We start from the raw sequence: 22353 nt of genomic DNA, 5'->3' as shown, positions 1-22353 counted from the left end.
GAGGTCCTGCAGGCAGTGAGGACACTTGGACGGGGCCTGTGAGGGAAGCCAGACTCCAGACCGCCACCCCCATAGACTTCCGGACCTGGCATGTCACCCTCTCTCTCTCTCCCTTCATCTGTTTGTCTTTCTCTCCCTCCATCTCTACCTCTTTATCTACCTTTCTGAAACCATGCAGAGAACTAAGTTTGAATTGGGCTGACTTCATTACTGGCCAAGTGTCTTGGGCAGCCTCTCTCTCCTCACCCCACCCCTGCCTTGGTTGTCAGTTCTGTGAAATGGGTATAATCTTCCGGTCAGGAATGACTTGAGACAGTGCAGGGAGGGCAGGGCTAGTCTTCATCTCTGCGGCCCTCAGCAGGTGGGTCAGCCCTCCAGGGTGCTGGGGGAGACCCGTCGTTCAGGTCCTGAGTGGAGCAGGGATGGTGGCAACAGCAGCAGAGAGCCACTGGGGGGGTTGGGAAGCAGGCAGGCCACATGGGGTTCCTGTCCCTCACTGATCCTCTCCCTCTATCTCCCCCCCACAGCCCCCCGGCGCCCACGCGGAGCATGAACATTGAGGATGGCGTGCGCCCGCAGCTCCCCGTGCCTCCCACTGCTGCCCGGTAGGATGTCCTGGCCCCATGGGGCCCTGCTCTTCCTCTGGCTCTTCTCCCCACCCCTGGGGGCCGGCGGGGGCGGCGTGGCCATAACATTGGCGGCCGGAGGGGGCTCCCCACCGGCCACCTCCTGCCCCGCGGCCTGCTCCTGCAGCAACCAGGCCAGCCGGGTGATCTGCACACGGAGAGAGCTGGCTGAGGTCCCGGCCAGCATCCCTGTCAACACGCGGTACCTGAACCTACAGGAGAATGGCATCCAGGTGAGCTGGGAGAGCAGCTGGTGGGGGGGGGGGGGCGAGGGGAGGCACAGGTGGTGGCCGGCTCCTCCTGCTTGAGCTGGCAGGGCCTTCTGGGTGTCCCCTTGGCACTTAGGAGATCTTGTTTGCATACTGGCTTTTCTCACGCGAGGTTCCCTGTCTTTGTGCCAGGGTATTGGGGCTCAGGGGTTGGACCACCTGTCTGCCTCCCACAGTGTAGGACAGGCGAGCCCTTGGCCCGGCCCTGGAGTCATGAGTGTGGAGAGCGACCCTTGCACGAGGCCCCTGTGCCATCCACACTTCTCCACCCGCTGTGTGGCCTTGGGATCCTGAGGGCATGACCCTGCACCTCAGTTTCTTCATCTGAAAAATGGGGATGACAGAGCCCCTGCCCCAAGGGGCTGGGTGAGGGCTGATGGGTTTCATACTGGTCAAGGACTTAGAATCTTCTCGCACCTGGCGCAGTGTACAGTGCAGTGTGGAGCTCATGTGCCTGCTTCCCAGAGGTGGTGTGACATTCAGAGATCTAAGCCTCCCATGTGCCTAGTCCCATGTCGGCCCATGGCTGGTGCCCCGATGGGGCACTTGCCATCCGATTCACTGTGACCGTGACTGAGGTGGGCTATAAATGATGCTTGGAGCCGTGTGTTTTTAAAGCAGGGTCTCTCCTCTACTCTACTGGCATCTGGGGCCCTGTGGGCTCCAGTTGTGGGGGCCGAGCTGTGTGCTCTAAGATGCTGAGCTGCACCCCTGGCCACTAGATGCCAGCAGCAATCCCCCCACTTCCCCAGATAGCTCCAGATGTTGCCAGATATTCGGGGAGGGGGGGTTGCCCTAGCTGAGAACAACCGTCTTAAAGACCTGTGGTCAGTACCCTACATGCAAGCCTCCCCCAACCCCGGCCCATAAAGCCAGGAGAGAAGAGGGCTCCTGTGTGGTGTCCAGATCCAGCCTGGAAGCTAACATTCCCCTCTCCCGTGGCACACCCTAGTCTGTCCCTGGGAGGGAAATGGGTCAGTGCCCCCATCTCACTGTCCCGAAGAGTCTGGGGTCAGGGCTCCCCTCTGCAGAAGAGAGGGGTCTTTTAAGGGCATGGTGCCAAAGGGGCTGCCCGCATCAAGAAGGCTGTCCTACATGGCCGTGGGGCTAGCACCAGTGAGGCCAGGGTTGAGGTCCAGAAACAGTAGGGGCCTCATCCCGTAGTCCCATCCCTGCTCCTGCATGATGGTGGCCTCTGGCTCCAGGCCTACCTCCACGGCAGGGTCCCTGTCCTCCTGGTGCACTTCCAGTCCACCCTGCATACCCAAGCTCTAGTCTCAGCCAACCTGCCCCTGACACCTGCAGGGGGGCCGACACCCTCGCTTCGTTCTCCCCATCCATGCCTTTGTTCCCTGGACTCTGTTTCCGCCCTTCATTTGTTCATGTGACATCAACACATGTGCCAGCACCAGCTCAGGGCCAGGCCCTGTTTTTGTCCGGGAGCAGGATGCGCAGGGCCCTTTCCTGCTCTGGGCGGCTCACCTTGCAGAAGGGAAGAAACAGGAAACAAATGGGATGGCACGTTTCTGGAAGGGTAGATGTTAGCGCATCAGGAGTACCTCTGTGTGCTGAGTTCTCCCAGCAGCCCAAGGCCACGGCAGCGTCCCCTTAGCAGAACTGTGCTCTGCTGTGCTTTTCTCTTTGGGGAGCTCAGTGAATGATTCAGGGCAGCGAACATTCGCTGAGCACCCACAGAGGCCCTGCATGAGGCTCCACCCACAGACTCGTCCTAGCGACCTGAGATGCCCTCCCCCAGCCCCACCCGCTCCTACCCCGTGCCCAGTCCAGTCCCACAGTGGCCACCAAGGGGTGCTGGCTTTGGCCTAAAACCGTCTGCAGGCTCCTGGACTCCAGAATGAGGTCCAAGCTCTCTGTTGGGATGACTAAGTCCAGTGCCGCTGGGCACGGCCTGTCAGCCCAGCCCTGGAGTTGACACCAGTTGTCCTCCTGGGGCTGGAAGTCGCTCAGCTCACCACTCTGCCTGAGTACGCCTCTGTTTGGCCCTTGGGTCCCAGAGGCAAGCCTCCCTTTGTTGCCTTCCAATCCCAGCCTACGGACTCCCCCTCCGGCCATCTGTGCCCTTGCCCTTGATGCCTGTATTTGTTATATATCTCTTGTCCTCTGGGTGGGGGGCAGTAGTCTAGGACAACCAGGCCTGCACACCCCCAGACACAGACATGACAAGGAAGTAAATGGTGTGTGTTCAGGATGCAGACGGCTGTGGGAAAAGGAGAGACATGGGGGAAGGGGATGGTGGGTGCAGGAGGAGGGGTGGTTGGCTGCAGCCTTAAAGATATGAGGTCAGGGTGGCCTCATGGAGAAGGTGACACTTGAGCAAGAGTTGAAAGTGGAGCCTTATAGAAGGGCATTCCAGGCAGAGAGGCCCGCAAGTGCAAGGGCCCTGGGGTGGGAGCCTGCCTGGTGTGTGTGAGGAACAGCAACAAGGCTGGTGTGACTGGAACAGAGTGAGCCAGGGCAAGGATGGTAGGTGAGGCCAAAGTGCCAGATCCTGCAGGGCCTCATGCTTGGGTGAGGACTTGGACTCTTTGAATGAGACGGGGGCCAGGGGAAACTCTGAGCAGAGGACAGGTGGACTGCTGACTTGGGTCTCCGGCTGAGGTGCAGGAGGCCTATAAGTCACATGATCAAGTGCCAGGAGCCCTGGGTCGGAATCCTGGATCTGCTGTTTTCTTGCTGGTGCAGAATTTGGGAGAGAAATGCCTGGAGCTTGGCTGGGACCAGGCTGGTTGCGGTGGAGGTGGTGAGAAGTGGGCAGATTCTGGGTCTGTTTTGAAGGTGGAGACAACAGGATTTTCCAGCAGAGTGGGTGTGGGAAGAGGGAAGGATGACTCCCGGGTTTTAGGTCTGAGCTGGTCCTTTTGCTTGGGCCTGTTTGCGTGTGTGTCTGTCACCCGTCTCCCAGGCCTCTGGCTTCCAGACTTTTGATCCACATCCTTGTCAGAATGTCCACGTGGGTGAACTTATTTGTAAGTCAAGCATAGTTCTGCTGTAGGCATGCGTCATACACCCCCAAACTGCCTGCTCCCCCAGGGAGGAGAGTGTCCTGTCCCCAAGAGTGGACACTTGTGAACATTCAGTGGAACGGGCCTCCCCTCGGGGACACCTTGCAGGTGGGGGACGGGAGTGAGCCTGCCGAGGGAACCATCAGAGGAGCTTAAGGAAGTAACTTTTTAATTATCCAAATAAAAAAATGAAAAAAAAAATCACCCCTAATCCCACCACCTAGATATAAATAGCTACTGTTTGTATTTTGCTTTAAAGCCTTCCTGGCTCTTTCCTGTGCCCATGTCAATGGATTTTTAAATTATTTATTACAGAATGAATGCAAATTAATTTAGAAAAACTAGAAAATACACCTAAGTAAAAACACAGGGACAAAAGTCAAGCGGAATTCTACAAATAGGTAATTCCCATTAGCATCTAGTGTCCTTCCGCTCAGATCCTCTCTGCGCATGCTCCCAGTGTGTGCCCGGTGGGCAGCCCTGGCCAACAGATTCCTGTTTGTTTGTGGTTTTTTTTCCGCTTTTGGAGAAAGAAATGAAATCACACCTTTTGATACCGGTTTGCAGCTAACTTTAGACACCTGAGTGCGTAACAGGGGCACCTTTCCCCCTGACACTGACATCGTCCAAAACGTCAGTGCTAATGGCTGCATAGGGTCCCGGTGCACCGCCTTCCCATTACCGCACCTGTCCCTTCTTTCCAGCGTTTGAAGTGATAGAAACAGCACTGTGGTCAACATCCCCCAGTGCGTGTTCTTGGAACTTTCTGGAATCTGCCCTTGGGATAAATTCCTAGAAGTAGAATCTCAGGGTCAGAGGGAAGATCACAGAGGCGCTGCCCCACAAGTCCTGTGTGTCCTCCTCCTGAGTGCCGTCCTCCCCACAGTGGCTGGTAGTTCCCCACACCTGCGTGGGAGTGTGTGCATGCACACACACACACACACACACTTACATGCACACATACACAGAGCCTGACACCAAAGCCCCATAGAAATGCCCAGAGTTCTGGGGATCAAAGAGCCCGCCCTGTCCTGTCCATGGTCACTTGCTTGATATCTGGCTCCACATCGATAGTCAGTCCCGTGAGGGTGGGGACTTCACCGCGTTCCCTGCCGTATGCCCAGCCCCAGGAACAGAGCCTGGTGCACAGGAGGGGCTCAGCAGACATGTGTCTATGGAAGGAAGGCTGGCTCCTGAGCTCCTGCCTTGAGAACTTGGCAGTGTGTGTGTGTGTGTGTGTGTGCGCGCGTGCATGCGCGCACGGAAGTGGGGGGTTCCTGTGGTGCCTGCGAGACCCACTGGCCTCTCTCGAGTAGTGGCGTCCACCCTCGGGGAGGGTTCAAACACTGTTCTGAGACAGGACAGGGACAACACGTGGTGGCTGTGACTTTTCTACTGCCCCTAAGGAGCGAAATAATTTTTAACTATCTGCAGTCTTCCACGGGCCCCCTAATTGTTTCTGCAGTGGGACAGCGCTCCTCCGTGAGGCTGGGGTCCTCCCTGGGCACAGAGGCCTCGTGCCTTCTCTTTCCTCCTCCACTGCTTTGTATCCTTGTCCCCGCTCCGTTCTCCTCCTCCCCAGAGCCAACCGTCCTAATGTGTTTACTGTGGATCTTTCTGCTTGTGTGTGTTCTTGCAAAATGCTTATTGTTGCTTTGTGTGCATGTATTTTTAATTTATGTAAATGAAGCTGCATTATAGATGGCTTTCTTTGTCTCATGTTTTCACCCAGCCTGGGTTTTTAAGAGCCATCCACATCGGTGTGTGTGTGTGTGTGTGTGTGTGTGTACTCTGTTGCTTAAACTGCTACAGAATTCTCCTCGATGGGTGCCCCCCCACTTCCTGCCTTCCACCTCCCAAGTCAGGACAGACACCCAAGAGGCATGGAGTTGCCACCCCAAATTCTTCAAGACCCCTTTGGGAGCTGCGTGATAGCATCTCCGGCATACACGCCGGGGGGACGGCTGGGTCAGGGGTCATGCACATACTTAACACAGTACTCGGAGCCATGGAGCATCCAGGGAGCTGCCCGGGGTCCCTCGGGGGTCCACCAGGAGGTCTTGCGGGCAGCGTGTGACGGCACTTGACAAGGAAGGGTGCCTCTGTCTCAAGAAACCAACCCACCCACCCGAAAGAGGGGCTCAGAGGGGCTTCTAAGAGTGAGGTCGAAGGATAGCGAGAGGGTAGCGGCTCAGTTCTTGGTCACCTGGGCTCCGGTTCTTACAACAGAACGGCCTGCGGCTATTCAAAACAGAGTTTCGAAGAATATCCAATGACACAGGGAAATGCTTAGAATAGGATCCTGAGCTTTCAAAAGATGCAAGTAGGACGTCCCATGTGTTTTAAACACTGCACGGAAAGCAAAAATAAAACGCAGGGACCACTCAGAACTGCGCAGACTGCCTTTCTCCTCGCACCACTGTTCTGGTTGGATGCTGCGTTTCTTCTCGCTCCTTTTAGTATCTAAATTTTCTTCAGTGAGGGCACTGAGTACTTTTTGTAATCAAGGAAAAGTTATACCTAAAAATAATACGGACAAAAGACTGTACAAGCTGCAGATGGATTTGCTCACCAGCCCCCAGAAAAGGGAAGAGAAACCTGAGCACTGACCCTGGGGGTGTGGATTGCCAGTGCTTTGCCAGCAGGGAACTCTGCATTCCCTTGAGGATAGGATAACTTCCCCCATTTCACGGAAGTCAAGTCAGACAGCCCCTCCTCTGACTTCTCACTTCTGAGCCTCACGCACAGAATCCCGTGTCTACGCTCCTGCTTGTCTGGCTTCTGTTTGCTCCCCGCGGCTCCAGGGCTCCTCCTTGTCCTACCCTAGAGCCACCGTGCTTCCCCTCTTACCCCTTTATCGTTGGATGATATTCTGTCTGATGAAGTTACCAGGATCTCTTCCGCTTCCTAGTGATGGGCATTTGGCTTGTTTCCGGTGTGGAGTTCCCCCTAGGCCTGACTATAGATTTAGAGCCAGCGCAGGCACAGGGGAACTCCTTGAGTGCCTTGGGCTTGGGCCGGACCGCACACCCCTGGCACTGTCAGCGAGTCGCACAGTTGCTGGAGTCCGACGCCAGCAGAGCTCAGTCCCCCAGGTGTCCCACCTGTCACCTTCCCGGACTGAGCCTGCCCAAGACAGAACCCTTCAGGACTCGGCCCTGCTGGCCCCCTGCTGCTCCCACTCAGCTCAGGCCTTCATGCTTGGTGCTCCTTCTTTCTGGAATGCTCTTCCACTCTTCTTCCTAGGGCACATTATCAGAACCCGTCTGGGTCTCAGTTTCATCATCAGGGAAATGGGGATAATGACAGAGCTGCTGAGTTCAGTGCCTTCGCTCTTTAGACAAGCACGTACTGACTGCCACTGTGTGCTAGTGGGGATGCTGGTCACATGGGGGTGCAGCGTCACACGAGGCGGCATATATATATTCACTTAGGAGGACCGAGCAGGGGACCCTGGCAAGTGGCCTGCTGCTGAGCAGCTCTAGCAAGTGTTGACGGTGACACCTTTGTCACGGTCACGTTGGTCTTTCCTGACTCAGGGAAACGTCTCAACCTCAGAGGTGCCTTCCCTGAACTCCCAGTCAGATCAAGGCCCCCTGGTCCCCATGGCACCCCGAATGTACTGATCACACGTGTGCACACTTGTCAAGTCACCACTGGCCCAAAACACAACCATGAAATTTAACAAATCAGAGAACGTCTTGCCATCTTGCAGAGCTGTGTGGCCGCCCAGGAGAGGGACAGGTGAGGGTCCCCATGTTTCAGCTGAGTAGCTGAGGCCTGAGAGACAGAAGAGCCATGTCTCCCCTCCATTAATTACATCACTTCTCTGAGCTCGCCTCTCGCCTGGTGGGGGGGAAGAGGGGGATGTGTGTGGCCCCCAGCCATGCTCCAGGCTCCCTCCACGACAGCCCCATAAGTCCTGTTCTTACGCCATTTCATAGGCTGGGGAGACTGTGGTGCGGGAGAGGAAGGCCCTTGTGCCGGAGGCCACGGTTCGGAGAGGAACTGGGACTTGGCCCAGGCAGTCTGGCTGGAGAACTGGACTTTTTCAACACTATTCCAGACGTCGCTTAACTCACAGTGATCTGGGCTCTCTGTATCCTTGGTGATACAATCACAACAGCATATTAGAGTCCTGACTCTGTCCACACAGCCAGCCCCTGCTCTGGCCTTTCCGTGCTCATCAGGACACTCACCCCAGCTTCCTCCGGGCCTCCTGCCCGTAGTCAGAGTCATCCCTGGACTCTAAACCGGTCCGTGCTCCCCTTGCCGCAAAGACCCTTCCCAGGCTGGCCTGTCCCTGTCCCAGCCACACCACGCTCGGGGCTGCCCTCTGCTGGGCCCAGACGCTGCCCAGCCCTGCCCTTCCAGCCTTGCGGAAAACAGACCTTGACCTTGAAGGGCCACAGCCACATTCCCTTCCTCGCGGGTTCCAGATATTTAATCCTCACAACTCTGACACCATGAAGGGAGTCTCCTCCCCACACGGAAGCAGGATCCACGCTGGAAGCTGCCCTGAGACCATGAGTCCCTCTCCCTGCATGGTCTGCCCCTCCTGTGTCTGCCTGGCCCTGGCTTGTCAGTCTGTGGCCCCTAGTTCATGTCCCTGATTCCTTTATTGAGCAACTACTGTGTGCCAGGCTCTGCTGTAGGCGCAGTGAAGGCACCCTGTGCTCTGTGCTCCTGATAGAGGTGGGAGCTGAGCAAAGAGTGGGGGGCGGGCAGAGGCAGGGAGCCTCCCTCGGAAGGATGAGTTTGACCACCCCCCAGCCTTCTCTGAACCCCACCCACTCACTGCCTTAGGCAAAGCTGGGGTGCACTTAGCTCCCGATATAGATCTTACCTCCCCTCCGCAGGCATTATCTGAACCCAGGTTCAGATGCCTGTCTGGGCTGGGGGTAGGGATGCAGAGGTGGGGAACAGACCAGACTCCACCAGCAGGGCAGGGCTTGGCCCAGGAGGCCTGAGAAGGCAGCTCCTAGGTGGATGAATGGGAGGAGATGAGGGGGAGGGCAGGAGAGAGGGGAATAGGCCTGGGTGAGTGGACACACTCTCGTGGGAATGGGGCCGGCATCTGAGAGGAAGAGGCACACACGGGCAAGGACAGCTGGGAGGCCTTAGCAAGGAGAAGGCTTTTTTTTTTTTTTTTTTTAAGAGAGCCTTGAGTGACTAGTGCCCTGAGCAGGTGCAGAGGCTGGGATGGTGTTCCAGGAGGGGACAGCATGAGCCCAAGTGTGGAGGAGGAGGAGGAGGAGGAGGAAAGTGACAGGAGCTCTCAGGCTCTAAGCTCCTAATGTGTGAAAAGGCACTTCATCCTCTCACCAATCCTAGGAAGTCGATTTTATAATCCCCATTGCACAGATGGGGGAGCAGGCCTAAACTTGACCCCCGGTCGCAGAGGTAGTAAATGGTCAGCCATCAGGACTCCAGCGGCGTGCCAACAAAAACGGTCGGCAGGGCTGGGGCAGGCCCAAGACAAGTCTAAGTCTGCCCAGGGTACTAAGGAAGAGAGCAGTTTGGGCTCTCCTCTTGGGTTGATAGTGGGGGCCGCTGAGCTCTGGCCAGAGCCCTTCCCCACCCACCACTCTGTGCAGCAGCGGCAGGCCAGCCTGTGGGGGCTGAGAGGTTGGCTCCAGCCGCCCTCACCCAGCATGGTTCCCGGAAGGTGGAGCACAGAGCCTCTGGGCACCTGCCGGTAGAGCTCAATGCCAGTATGGCCTGGAAACTTCTAGCAGGTTTAGAACTTGTTTTGGGGCAGCAAAAGTATTAAAGTTGACAGAAACAATGATGGATTTCACTGAAGGAGGAGATGCTGTGTTCTAAATGGCCACCCTGCCCCCGGGCTGTGCTGAGTTACCGTGATGCGGGGTTGTTCTCACCTAGTCCTCAGGACCCCTGTGCCCTTGTTACGGAGGAGGACACTGAGGCCCCGAGAGGCTGAGTCTAGGCCCAAGTGGCTCAGTGCAGGAGCCCCCAAGCTTGCCAGATTCCCTCAAGGGGGTCCCAACTGAAAAGAGAGGCACAGGGCCCTTGCCTCAGGGAAGTAGGAACTACAAGAAGTCATCACAAAAGCACTTGGTACAGAAAAACTACAATGTTTTTAAAATTGTGCATGCAAAGAACTAACACTCACAAGAAAAGACAGTAAGCTACTAAACTTTGTTATCAGTTCATACATTCAAAATGTAGAAAAACAATTTATCTTCATAGCGTTAAGGTGAACAATTCACTTAATCATTTCCTACCACAGTTAAATTTTTAATAAAGGATTTCTTGATGGTTTATTTTCTTAAAAACCCCAACAGAATGCAGTGGGGCTTTTCAGTGTTAGTGACGTTTACCTACCATAGCTGAAGCGGAAAGTCCCCTAAAGAACAGGCCAACTTCCAGGATGACAGCAGAGGAGAGGCTCCCCCTTAGGGTTGGGAGTGGTCCTCAATGGGGGTCACCCTCCCTTGCCTAACTGGCATCCATACCCTTGTCACTAAGCACAGAGCCAGGCTCATGTGGAGGAGGGCTCAGCTGAAGGAGTGAGGGGCTGTGGGTACTTGGCTATTAGGTGCCTGTCAGAAGCAAGACCCCAGGACTACCTCCCTCCTCTGCAACATCACAGAACATCAGTGTCCTTCCAGGCCCAGCGTCAGGCCGGGAGGACCGGGGGAACTGCCCTCTCCAAGAACCAGTCCCCACTGCATCCATCCTCCTCTGGGCCAGCGGTCACAAGAGTGCCCGGGTTTAAGATTATCTGCCGGGGTTGGGGGAATGTCAAACTGTGCCGTGGAGCGGCCCACACCTGCCTCTCCCCCTGCAGGCAGGGCAGCACCTGTGAGCTGTTTACACCATGGCCACTCAAATGATCATTTGCATAATTATCATGTTTAGTGTCCTCCCCACTTGAGGTCAGGCTCTGGGAAGTCAGGGCTGTGTCTTTCTTGTCCACAGCTGGATCCCCAGAGCCCAGCAAGACACTTGACACATAGCAGACACTCAAAGAATATCCGTCAAATGAGCAAATCAACACGTGGGTAAGGGCTGAATCATGAACAGGCACCACAGCTCAAAGAATACATTGAAAACAAGAGAGAGCCCAGCCCTCTTGGCTCAGGGTGGATGGACACGACGGAGACTTCATATTTATTTACACTGAGGAGAAGCAGACTTCGAGTCCTGGTTCCACTACTTCAGAGCTGTGAGACTGAAGGCAGATTAACTATTCCTCCCTGCAGTAAACTATGAAATATGAGGGGAGACAGAGACATGTGGCCAACAACCCCCACGTGACAGGATTTCTACAAGAACTAAGATCACCACCTCGGAGCATTTAGTACAGGGTCTGGTACACAACAGTCACGTAGCAAGTAATGGCTTTGCCCTTCTGCCTCATCGGGAACCTGCCCAGGGTGACACTGTTTCAGAGTAGGGATAGATCAGCCTCGTAGTGTTTGGGAGGAGAGGAGAGGAACTGGCCAACTGTGGTCTTCAGGTATGCATGTTAAATTTTAAGGGTGACCACTAAAAGAAGAGAAAGGGAAAATACATAAATTCTAAACTAGAGGGGTGCCTGGGTGCCTTAGTTAACTGCATCGGCTCAGGTCATGATCCCAGGAGCCCTACGTTGGGCTCCCTGCTCAGCATGGAATCTGCTTCTCCCTCTGCCTGCCATTCCCCCGCTTGTGCTCTCTCTCACTTGCTCACTTTCAAATAAATAAAATCTTTTATTAAAAATTCTAAAATAGGGGCGCCTGGGTGGCTCAGTGGGTTGAAGCCTCTGACTTCGGCTCGGGTCATGATCCCAGGGTCCTGGGATTGAGCCCCGCATCGGGCTCTCTGCTCATCGGGGAGCCTGCTTCCCTTCCTTTCTCTCTGCCTGCTTCTCTGCCTACTTGTGACCTATGTCTATCAAATAAATAACATCTTTTTAAAAAATTATAAAATAGTAGATAAGGGAAATGGAATAAGGAAATCAATGAAAAAGATGACAGGAAAGAGAAAGAATAGGCTGCAAAAAGTCAGGCAAAGAAAAAGCACAAAATAACAGAATAATTCCCAATGTACTAGTAATTATAATAAATGTAAGTGAACTAAACTTCCAGTTAAAAGACAGAGATTTTTCAGACTATATTCAGACTATATTAAAAACGAAATCCAAAAGACACACCTAAGACAGCAGGTCAGTATGGATGAAAACAAATAAGATGGCAAACGTTAACAAAAAAAAAAAGTTAGTTGGAACCAGTTCCATCACTGAGGGTTTCCACATGTTGGCATTGTCACCCAGGCCAAAAGGTGTGCAGGCGCACATCAACTAACACAACTGGGGTGCTCTCCAAATCAGACCCTTGTCCGTTCTGGCCCATTCACTCAACACACTTGGCTGAAGGTGGCCAGGAACTAGGGGACAGGGAATGTGGAAACCATCCAGATGGTGTCCACTCAGAAAGACTCAAAGCCTAGCCAAGGAGAAAGATGCATTAAGCCAGTATGGTAAGAGAACGTGCGTGACACTTTCGTGATCAGGGAAGCACAGAGGGCTTGCTGGGAGAAGGCAACTGAAATTTCTCAGAGAACAAGGATGAGGGTGGCATCCCAGGCAGAAGGGCATAGCCTGTGCAAAGGCAGAGATGTTGGGCACAGTACAGCCAGCATGTGGAACCCACACATCTCCCTATGGTTGGAGTAGAGGAGAGGCACTGGGACAGTCCTACAGGGCCTCTGACCCCAGGTCGAGAGTGATAGGGAGCCACGGGAGGACTGTGAGCAAAGATGTGGTGGTGTCTGAACGACACGTTAGCTAATGTAGAAGAAAGATGCTGAGGAAGAAACTGGATGCCCAGACTTGGACAAATGGTCATGATCACTATAAGCTGAATCAAAAATTTTAAATATATATATTTCTGCATGCTTGCCATGTCCTAAGCACTCTAGATCTTGTCCAAGTCTCACAGTGATCCTGCAGGACCTGTGAGGAAAGTGGGCTCAGAGATATTAGGACACTCGCCACAGGTCACAACAGCTGGTCAGCCGCAAAGCCAGGATTCAAACCCAGACCCAGCAACTCCCCACTAGGCTGTTCCCCAGGCATCCTGCAGAGGAGGGAGAACTGACTGGAATTCTGGTAAAAATAAAAGCCCTCGCTATTTAAAGCAACCCGACAGCACATCTTCAATAAAACCAGGCTTCCCTTTGCAGCAACACCCCCGTCCTGCTTAGCTCTCAAGTACATTAGTAAAGTGATTGGAGGGACCCCACCCCCCTTGGAAATGCCCCTCATCTCCCTTCACACACGCCCTTCCCATCACCCCTGAGACAAAGCTCAGAGCAGGAGCAGCCTCTGCCAGCAAGCACCTTACGGACATACGGACATAGGGTAGTTGTGGTCTCTCCATCCAGAGGCCCAGGGAGATGTGGGCTGGAATCCCAGCTGTGTACTTCCCAGTGGGCACAGTGGGATTCCCTACTGAGTCACTGGACCTCACTGAGCCTTGGCCTCCGGGTACACATCCCAAGTCTGCGGCATCCTCATTGTGTGACTTCACTGAACCGGTTCCTCTCTGAAAAGTAAGCCTGACAACAATCTGCCTTGCAGGGCTGGTGGGGGACAGCTGAGGGGACAAACGAATGCCCAGCCCAGAGCCTGGCATTTGTCACCTCGTCTCAGTGAGCACCTGCAGTGCCAAGTCCTGTGCTGAGCAAATGTCAGCGATTCCCTTGAGTCTTAGGGACAACTGTAAGGTCGACGTCACGATGCCCTTTCACAATGAGTGCCCCCCCCCCATTTGCACCTTCAGAACTGCTTTATCCCCATGCAATAAAAAGCAGTGGATGAATGAATGAATAAGGGACATTTGGGCTGGCTCCAAGGGAGTGAGCAGGAATTTTCCAGGCAGACAAAAAGGGAAGGACATCCTGAGAAGAGAGCAGCATAAGCAAAGATAGTTCTAGGAGTGGTTATTGACTGAAATGTCACCAGAAGGAGGACTGCCAAGGGCAGGGGGCTGTGCAGAGGGGAGGGGAGAGGCAAGCAGAAGCCGGCCAAGCAGGGCTGAATTTCCTCTGAGAGCACTGGGGAGCCATGGAGGGCTGTAGGCCCACCTTCCATCAGGAAGCTGGGCTGGGGAGCTGCACTGTGAACAGGGACCCTGGAAGGGGGGAGGAGCCGACGGGCACACAATGCTTTCCTGCTCAGCTTGCCAATTGATTCACTGGTAACTGGGGAGGCCCCAGAGCTAAGTGCCATGGAGACTAGGTGAGGGCGAGTTGTCTCTGGCCCCTGGACCAGCGGCCCTTTTGTTCTGGATTTCTAGGTCCAAACTCTCAAGTCTAACCTTTTAAGAGCCCACTGCATTCTCCCCCTGGTGATTAGCGAGGACGGGATCCTCCTGCTGCCACAGTCGTCCTTACTATTATTTTAATAGAACCTGCGGGCGAGTGAGGGCCTGCTTTGTGCCGCGCCAGCATTTCCCAGGGCGATGATAAAAGGCACCCTGCGAGGAGGGTTCTGTGCTTGTGATGTATGGGAAACCCAGAGTGGAGCAAAGTGGAACCGTCCTTCCCCATAGGACTTCTCGGACTTTCAGCTTGCAGCAGTGGCGCCTCCAGGAGGGACCGTGCGGCTCCAGACATGTTTGATCAGGGAAGCTTTTTGTTGCTGCTGTCGGATATCACCTCATGGGATTAGCCCGGTCTCCCCCGTGCTCCTCCTAGGAGGGACCCGAGGCTGCAGCCACCCACGGGACCACAGGAGCCAGGTCCCAGGGCCTCTCAGGGTCCTGGGGCTGCGGCCCCAGTCTTGGGTACACACCCTGGGGGGCCTGCAGAGACCCCAGGCCAGCCCTCCTCCAGGCCAACCTGCCAGCATGTTCTGCTCCTCCCCCTGGGTCCCCCCACCTCCATCCCAGATCCTGCAGCTGCCACCAGAGAGCTTTAGACCAGATTCCTTCATCTGATAGTATTTACTGGGGTTTTGTCCCACTGTAAAAGTTAGCCATGTTCACTGCAGGAAATTAGAGAAGGCAGAAGCGTATTAAGGAAAATAAGTAATTGACCCTGGCAATTCCATCTCAATGTCCCAAAGGAGGTATAACCCTGGTAAATAATTCTAGATAGCCATGAAATTTGTTTCTGAAGCATGTATCATGAAATGGGAAAGTACAGTGTAATACTATTTTTTTAAGTTTCATTTTTTTAAAGTAATCTCTACTCCCAACATGGGGCTCGAACTCATGACCCAAGATCAAAGAGTCATACACTCTACTGACTGAGCCAGCCAGTCGCCCCTACACTGTAATACTACTACTAAGGGAAATTCAGGGCCAAGGAGGAAATATCATGTCACCAAAATTTTGTGAAATATAAAAAAAGGTGAAAAAGAGTTATATCCCTACATTATATGCAGAAAGAAAAGATTAGAAGGATGTATACCAAATTGTTAACATAAGTTAATATAAGTAGAGGTCCTTTGGCTCATTTTTCTTTTCCTCCTAAGACTTTTTTCCTGAAATTAGTATATATTACTTTTTTAAAAAAGATTTTATTTATTTCACAGAGATCACAAGTAGGCAGAGAAGCAGGTAGAGAGAGAGGAGGAAGCAGGCTCCCCCACTGAGCAGAGAGCCCAATGCGGGGCTCGATCCCAGGACCCTGGGATCATGACCTGAGCTGAAGGCAGAGGTGTTAACCCACTGAGCCACCCCGGTGCCCCAGTATATATACTTTCATCAGCAGCGGGGGGTGGGGAAGGCATATGGAAATCTGCTTTGTTATTCTATCTAATGTCCACTGAGGCCCTGCCTGCAGGAGATTTGAGCTGATGTCCCTTACAGGTCTCTACTCTGAGCTGGGTGTTTCCCCCAAACTCCATCCCACTGTTCCTGGAAACCATTCACATGATCTGAGAATCACAGAGTTTTAACAGCCCAAATGTATCTCATCTCTCCCTTTCACCCTGAGCCCACGACGACTCGTTCCTCAGGCCAGGTGTCCAGGGCTGTTCTCCTCAGGAATCCGGTTTCCATGGAGGGAAGGGCCCCAGGGCAGCACTCCGACCCCTGGAGGGGCCTGGACTCTGATGATAAGGGCAAAGACAGCTGGGGCCAGGGCTGGGGGGTGACAGTATGGGAGCTGGGTGTCAAAGGACAGATGGCAGGAGGCCAGAAAGTGGGGAAGGTCTTCCTGGCAGAGGGAACAGCAAGCGCGGAGTCACAGAGGCTGTGTTCTGGGACCTGCCGAGAGCAGCAAAGGGCAGAGGGGGTGACGCTGGAAGAGGAAGGGGAGATGGTGCCAAGCCCATGGATGCCCCTGGAGGGCGGAGACTGGGTCTTATTATGGGATGGCATTATCGGAGTCATTCCTGGTCTGCGTCAGTGTGGAGTGGGAGAAACCTGCGCTGGGAATAATGGGGTTCCTGGAGGGACCGGGGGTGTGGGCATAAACAGGAGTCTGGGGCCGGATGTCCCGGTGGGAGAGGGGGAGGCTGAGTGGGGCTGGGCCATGGGATGGAGAGGAAGGGATGGGACACGGAGTCAGCGAGCAGAGGGGCGGTGGGGGACTGCCGGGCCCCAGCGTGTCAGGCTAACGTCCCTGATATTCAGTTAGATGGTGCAGTAAGCGGTTCTCTGCCCCAAGAGCCGCCCTCCCCGGGCTCTGATCCCAATGGCACGTTACTGAACACCAACAAGGGCCCCCCGGAACACTCTCTAGTGATCGCACTGGGGCCTCCAAAGTGGCTCTCATTCTCCCTTCCCAGCCACCCTGGATGGGAGGCCCAGAGAGTCCAACCAGCAGGCCCCACAGCCAGGAGAGAGGGGAATGGGACGCGACCTGGGCCCTGTCTTCACGGCGCATCTGATGTCCCAGCCACTGGCCACCTCCGTGGGCCTCCATTCCTGCCTTTCGGAAACGGGCACTAACAGTCCTAGTTCAAAAAGCTGCTGGAGGGGCGCCTGGGGGACTCAGTGGGTTAAAGCCTCTGCCTTCGGCTCAGGTCATGATCTCAGGGTCCTGGGATCGAGCCCCACATCAGGCTCTCTGCTCAGCAGGGAGCCTGCTTCCCCCTCTCTCTCTGCCTGCCTCTCTGCCTGCTTGTGATCTCTGTCAAATAAATAAATAAAATCTTAAAAAAAAAGAAAGAAAGAAAGAAAGAAAGAAAGAAAGAAAGAAAGAAAGAAAGAAAGATTGCCCATAATCCCCGACAGCCAGACTTCATTGCCAAGCAGAGCCTGGAGTACGTACTCATGGTCTCTTCTTGGTGCGTATGTGAGCACACCTAATTCCTCAACTTCTTTTTAAAATTCTACAAAGTCACAGGGCGCCTGGCTGGCTCAGTCAGTGGAACGCGCAACTCTTGATCTCAAGGTTGTGAGTTTGAGCCCCACACTGGGTGTAGGGATTATGTAAAAATTCAAACTTTAAAGAAAGTAAAATCCACATAGTATGCTCTCTGGAGTTTTCTATCCCCCCCCCCCCGCCAATATTATAACGCAAGCATTCCCCGGGGCATTGACTAGCCTTCAGAAAAGCCATCTGATGGCTGCGTGGTCGGTCACGCCTCAGTGCGCCCCGCACTGGGACTACTAAAGAGAATCTGGTAAGATTCTGCCTCCCATGCTCCCAGCACCCGCCCTCCTGCGGCCCCTCGGGCCCTGCCTGGAGAGGCTGCAGCCAAGCTCAGGGGTTAAGAGCGGGGACTCTGGAGTCCCCTCAGACTATAGTCATCCCCCTGAGATGACCTCAGCCGGATAGCAAGTCTGTCATCTCCTTGTGTGTGACCTTGGTTGAGTCACTGCACCTCTCTCTGCCTCCCGCTAGGATGGAGATAATTCATAATCCCTCCTGTGTAACCCTTGAGGCCAGATGTTCTGACATCTGCTGGTAAAAGGTGAGGCCCTAATGTCCAGCACATATTTTATACTCCCCGCCCCCCACCTCTACCTCTTAGCAAGTGTGGGACTATTTCCAGAGTAAAGTGTTGGAACAGTCACATGAGTGGGCTCAATAAAAAGCTCTAAATTAGCTTCACATGAGTTCTGATCAGGCTGTACCACCGAATGGCATTTGGTGCCAAAGTTAGGGAAAATCTTCTGGTTTTTGGAGCTTTATGGATTTCATAGTCCCAGATATTGAGTAAGTACCTACCTTGTAGGACAGTTTGGCGGATTAAATGAGTTGTTGCCCATAAGGCATTTAGAAGAGTGTCTGGTGCCAAAGAGGGGCTCAGTGCCTGTTAGCTGTTGGTGTGAGTATTTTTAATCTTTTTTTCTGAGGTGTAATTTATATATAACAAAATGCCCCTGTTTTGCGTACAGTTTTGGGAGCTTTGACAGTCTTATTCATCCAGACAGCCACCACCCCAGCTGAGAACCTTTCCATCACCCCAGAAGGTTCCCTCGTGCCCCTTGCCAGCCTGGCCTCCACCCCTGACCCCGCCACACTCAGAGACGACCGCTTAGCCCAGGTCGGACACAGGACGGACGCGACCCTACCGCCGGCGCTCCTTCGTGTCCGGCTTCTCTTGCGCGACAGGACGCCTGCCGCTGAGACCCGGCCGTGTGTACGGACAGTTGCTTCCTCCTCGGGAGCCACAGTGTTCCCCGGAGCGCACACAGCTTGGGTCCCTGAGTGGCGGACAGACCTTCAGGTCGCGTCTGGTTAGGCCGCAGTGAACGCAGGGTCTGGGAGCGCCCGCCCCAAACCCGGGAAGGACTACGGCCCTCCTGTCCCGCGGGGGAAACACGCGGGAAGAGGCGGGCCCAGGGGTGCGTGACGCATGTGCGTCACGTGTGTTGCGTCCGCCTCGGGGAGAAACAAAGGGTTTCCCAGGGTGGTCTTCCGGGGTTACAGTCCTGGGGCGGGGGGCGCTGGGGCGCGGCTCTGCACTCGCATGGGGGCGGGGGGGGGGTGTGCCGGGGCGCAAGGGACTCCGGCGTGATTAGCCGCCGCAGGGGCCGCGCTGACGGTGTCTCCCCTCCCCCACCGCAGGTGATCCGCACCGACACGTTCAAGCACCTGCGGCACCTGGAGATCCTGCAGCTGAGCAAGAACCTGGTGCGCAAGATCGAGGTGGGCGCCTTCAACGGGCTGCCCAGCCTCAACACGCTGGAGCTGTTCGACAACCGGCTCACGACGGTGCCCACGCAGGCCTTCGAGTACCTGTCCAAGCTGCGGGAGCTCTGGCTGCGCAACAACCCCATCGAGAGCATCCCCTCGTACGCCTTCAACCGCGTGCCGTCCCTGCGGCGCCTGGACCTGGGCGAGCTCAAGCGGCTGGAGTACATCTCGGAGGCGGCCTTCGAGGGCCTGGTCAACCTGCGCTACCTCAACCTGGGCATGTGCAACCTCAAGGACATCCCCAACCTGACGGCCCTGGTGCGCCTGGAGGAGCTGGAGCTGTCGGGCAACCGGCTGGACCTGATCCGCCCGGGCTCCTTCCAGGGCCTCACCAGCCTGCGCAAGCTGTGGCTCATGCACGCCCAGGTGGCCACCATCGAGCGCAACGCCTTCGACGACCTCAAGTCGCTGGAGGAGCTCAACCTGTCCCACAACAACCTGATGTCGCTGCCCCACGACCTCTTCACGCCTCTGCACCGCCTGGAGCGCGTCCACCTCAACCATAACCCCTGGCACTGCAACTGCGACGTGCTCTGGCTGAGCTGGTGGCTCAAGGAGACGGTGCCCAGCAACACGACGTGCTGCGCCCGCTGCCACGCGCCCGCCGGCCTCAAGGGCCGCTATATCGGCGAGCTGGACCAGTCACACTTCACCTGCTACGCGCCGGTCATCGTGGAGCCGCCCACGGACCTGAACGTCACCGAGGGCATGGCGGCCGAGCTCAAGTGCCGCACGGGCACCTCCATGACCTCCGTCAACTGGCTGACGCCCAACGGCACCCTCATGACCCACGGCTCCTACCGCGTGCGCATCTCCGTCCTGCACGACGGCACGCTCAACTTCACCAACGTCACGGTGCAGGACACGGGCCAGTACACGTGCATGGTGACGAACTCGGCCGGCAACACCACCGCCTCGGCCACGCTCAACGTCTCGGCCGTGGACCCCGTGGCGGCCGGCGGTGCCGGCGGCCCGGGCGGCCCGGGCGGCCCGGGCGGCGGCGGGGGCGGCAGCGGCGGCTACACGTACTTCACCACCGTAACCGTGGAGACCCTGGAGACGCAGCCGGGAGAGGAGACCCTGCAGCCTCGGGGGACGGAGAAGGAGCCGCCGGGGCCCACGACGGACGGTGTCTGGGGCGGGGGCCGGCCCGGGGACGCCGCCGGCCCCGCCTCGTCGTCCACCACGGCGCCCGCCCCGCGCTCCTCGCGGCCCACGGAGAAGGCGTTCACGGTGCCCATCACGGACGTGACGGAGAACGCCCTCAAGGACCTGGACGACGTCATGAAGACCACCAAGATCATCATCGGCTGCTTCGTGGCCATCACGTTCATGGCCGCCGTGATGCTCGTGGCCTTCTACAAGCTGCGCAAGCAGCACCAGCTCCACAAGCACCACGGGCCCACGCGCACGGTGGAGATCATCAACGTGGAGGACGAGCTGCCTGCCGCCTCGGCCGTGTCGGTGGCCGCTGCCGCCGCCGTGGCCGGCGCGGGGGGCGTCGGCGGGGACAGCCACCTGGCCCTGCCCGCCCTGGAGCGCGACCACCTCAACCACCACCACTACGTGGCGGCCGCCTTCAAGGCGCACTACAGCGGCAACCCCAGCGGCGGGGGCTGCGGGGGCAAGGGCCCCCCAGGGCTCAACTCCATCCACGAACCTCTGCTCTTCAAGAGTGGCTCCAAGGAGAACGTGCAAGAGACGCAGATCTGAAGCCGCGGGGGGGGGGGGGACCGCCCGGGGGCTTGGGCCACACCGGGACCCTCCCCGCAGCCCTGGCCCCTCCGCTGTGCCCGGACCTCGCAGGGAAGGTCGGGGAAGGAGGGGTCGCAGCCCCGCCCGCGTTCGGACCCCAGGGCGGCTCATCCCCCCTCCCGCGAGGACAGGGCGGGGCTCCGGGAACCGGGCCCCCCACGGTTCTGGCCGCACCCCCCATCCCAGGCGAAGGGAGGGGCTGCGGGATTCCGGAGAAGTGGCTGGAACCCTCCGCTTTTCCTCCTCGAGCTCTCGACCGACCCTTCCCAGCCCTCCGCCTTCCAGGGGAGAGCGGAGCTTTTTGGGGGGTGTCCTTTCCCCTCATCCCCAACGACCTTCCTTTTACGGTTCATTTTTTGCAGTTTGACGCCTGTCCCCCCTCCCGCCCCTCCGCCCGGAAACTGAAGAGACAGACGCGCGGTCAGAGCCTCCAGACACCCTGCCCTGCCCCTTTCACCCCCAGCCCTCACCTGGCCCACAGACTCTTTTGATACTGAAGGGAGGTTTGCGTCAACGACTACCTGCTCTGTAATTACTTTAAAAAAAAAAACACGGAAAAAGTAAAAAAAAAAAAAAATTTCTTTTTGGGTCATGAACGCATGGAGGACAGAGAAACCAGTGAATGCGGGCGGGGGTGCAATGAGGATGGAAAAGTCAAGTGTCACAGGCCCCGCCGCAGGGGTCAGCACATCTGGGGGCTCTTAGGCCCCTCACCCTTGACCCCCAGGAGCCCCAGACAGGGCTCAGGCACCCAGCACCCCCCGATGTTCTGAGGCCCTTGTCGCCACCCCACCCTCACTCATGCGGGGGCCAGGGTGGGGGGGCGCGGGTAGGGTGGTCCACAGGTTGGGGCTGGGCCCTGCTCCCTCTGGAGCCTGTGAGGAAGATCCTTCCCTGCCTCCTCCCGCTCAGCTACCCTCCAGTCTCCCCATCCTCTTCCTTCCACCCACGCTCCAGCTCTCTGTCCAAGTTGCCTCTTTTTTATAAGGACACGGGGCGCACGTAATTAGGGCCCACCCTCCACCAGCAGGGCCTCATCTTAATTCGATCATCTGCAAAGACCCTGTTTCCATATTAGGTCACATTCACGGGTCACATTCACGGGTCCTGAAGGTCAGGACTTCAGCGTATCTTTTTAGGGGAAACAGTTCAACTCAGAACAGAGCCAAACCAGACCTGTCCGTCCCCTCCGCAAACCCACAAGCCACTGCCGGGAGCCAGGGAGTCAGGCCGAAAGGGGGAAGGCGGGCCGGGCCCAGGATGCTGCTCTGCCTTCTTGCTTACACAGAGCCACGGGGGGGGGGGGGGAGGAGCGGGAGGGGGCCGTGAGGTAACTCAGAAGCTCAGGGTCTCACACGCCGCCCTGGGAGGGAACAGGAGCCAGGGGTGGGAGCGAACCCCAGGGGTCCGCCAGGCAACCCCGCCAGGGCTGCCGTCTTACGCTGTCGCGGCCCGCAGAGGGTCCACTTGGGGCAGACGCGGCCCATGGACACACGAGGCTGGGCCCTCTTCTTCCTCTCGGTCCAGCTGGGCCCCCACACTTGGCAGGCCTGGGCCCTGTGTGCTGTGTGC

At 56.4% G+C, this 22353-nt stretch overlaps 1 protein-coding gene across 1 annotated transcript; it reads left to right on the top strand.

The window, feature by feature from the left end:
* Positions 1-562: 562 nt before the first annotated feature.
* On the top strand, positions 563-21314 carry LRRC4B (leucine rich repeat containing 4B; the record flags this gene model as incomplete). Its single annotated transcript, XM_080828460.1, has 2 exons — positions 563-859; positions 18898-21314. The coding sequence occupies 2 exons, from the start codon at positions 563-565 to the stop codon at positions 20737-20739; spliced, it is 2139 nt and encodes a 712-aa protein (XP_080684586.1). The 3' UTR covers positions 20740-21314.
* Positions 21315-22353: the final 1039 nt, after the last annotated feature.

This window comes from Martes martes (genome assembly GCF_963455335.1).
Source record: "Martes martes genome assembly, chromosome: 17".
Classification (NCBI taxonomy): domain Eukaryota; kingdom Metazoa; phylum Chordata; class Mammalia; order Carnivora; family Mustelidae; genus Martes; species Martes martes.
This window is presented reverse-complemented; position numbering and strand designations above follow the sequence as displayed.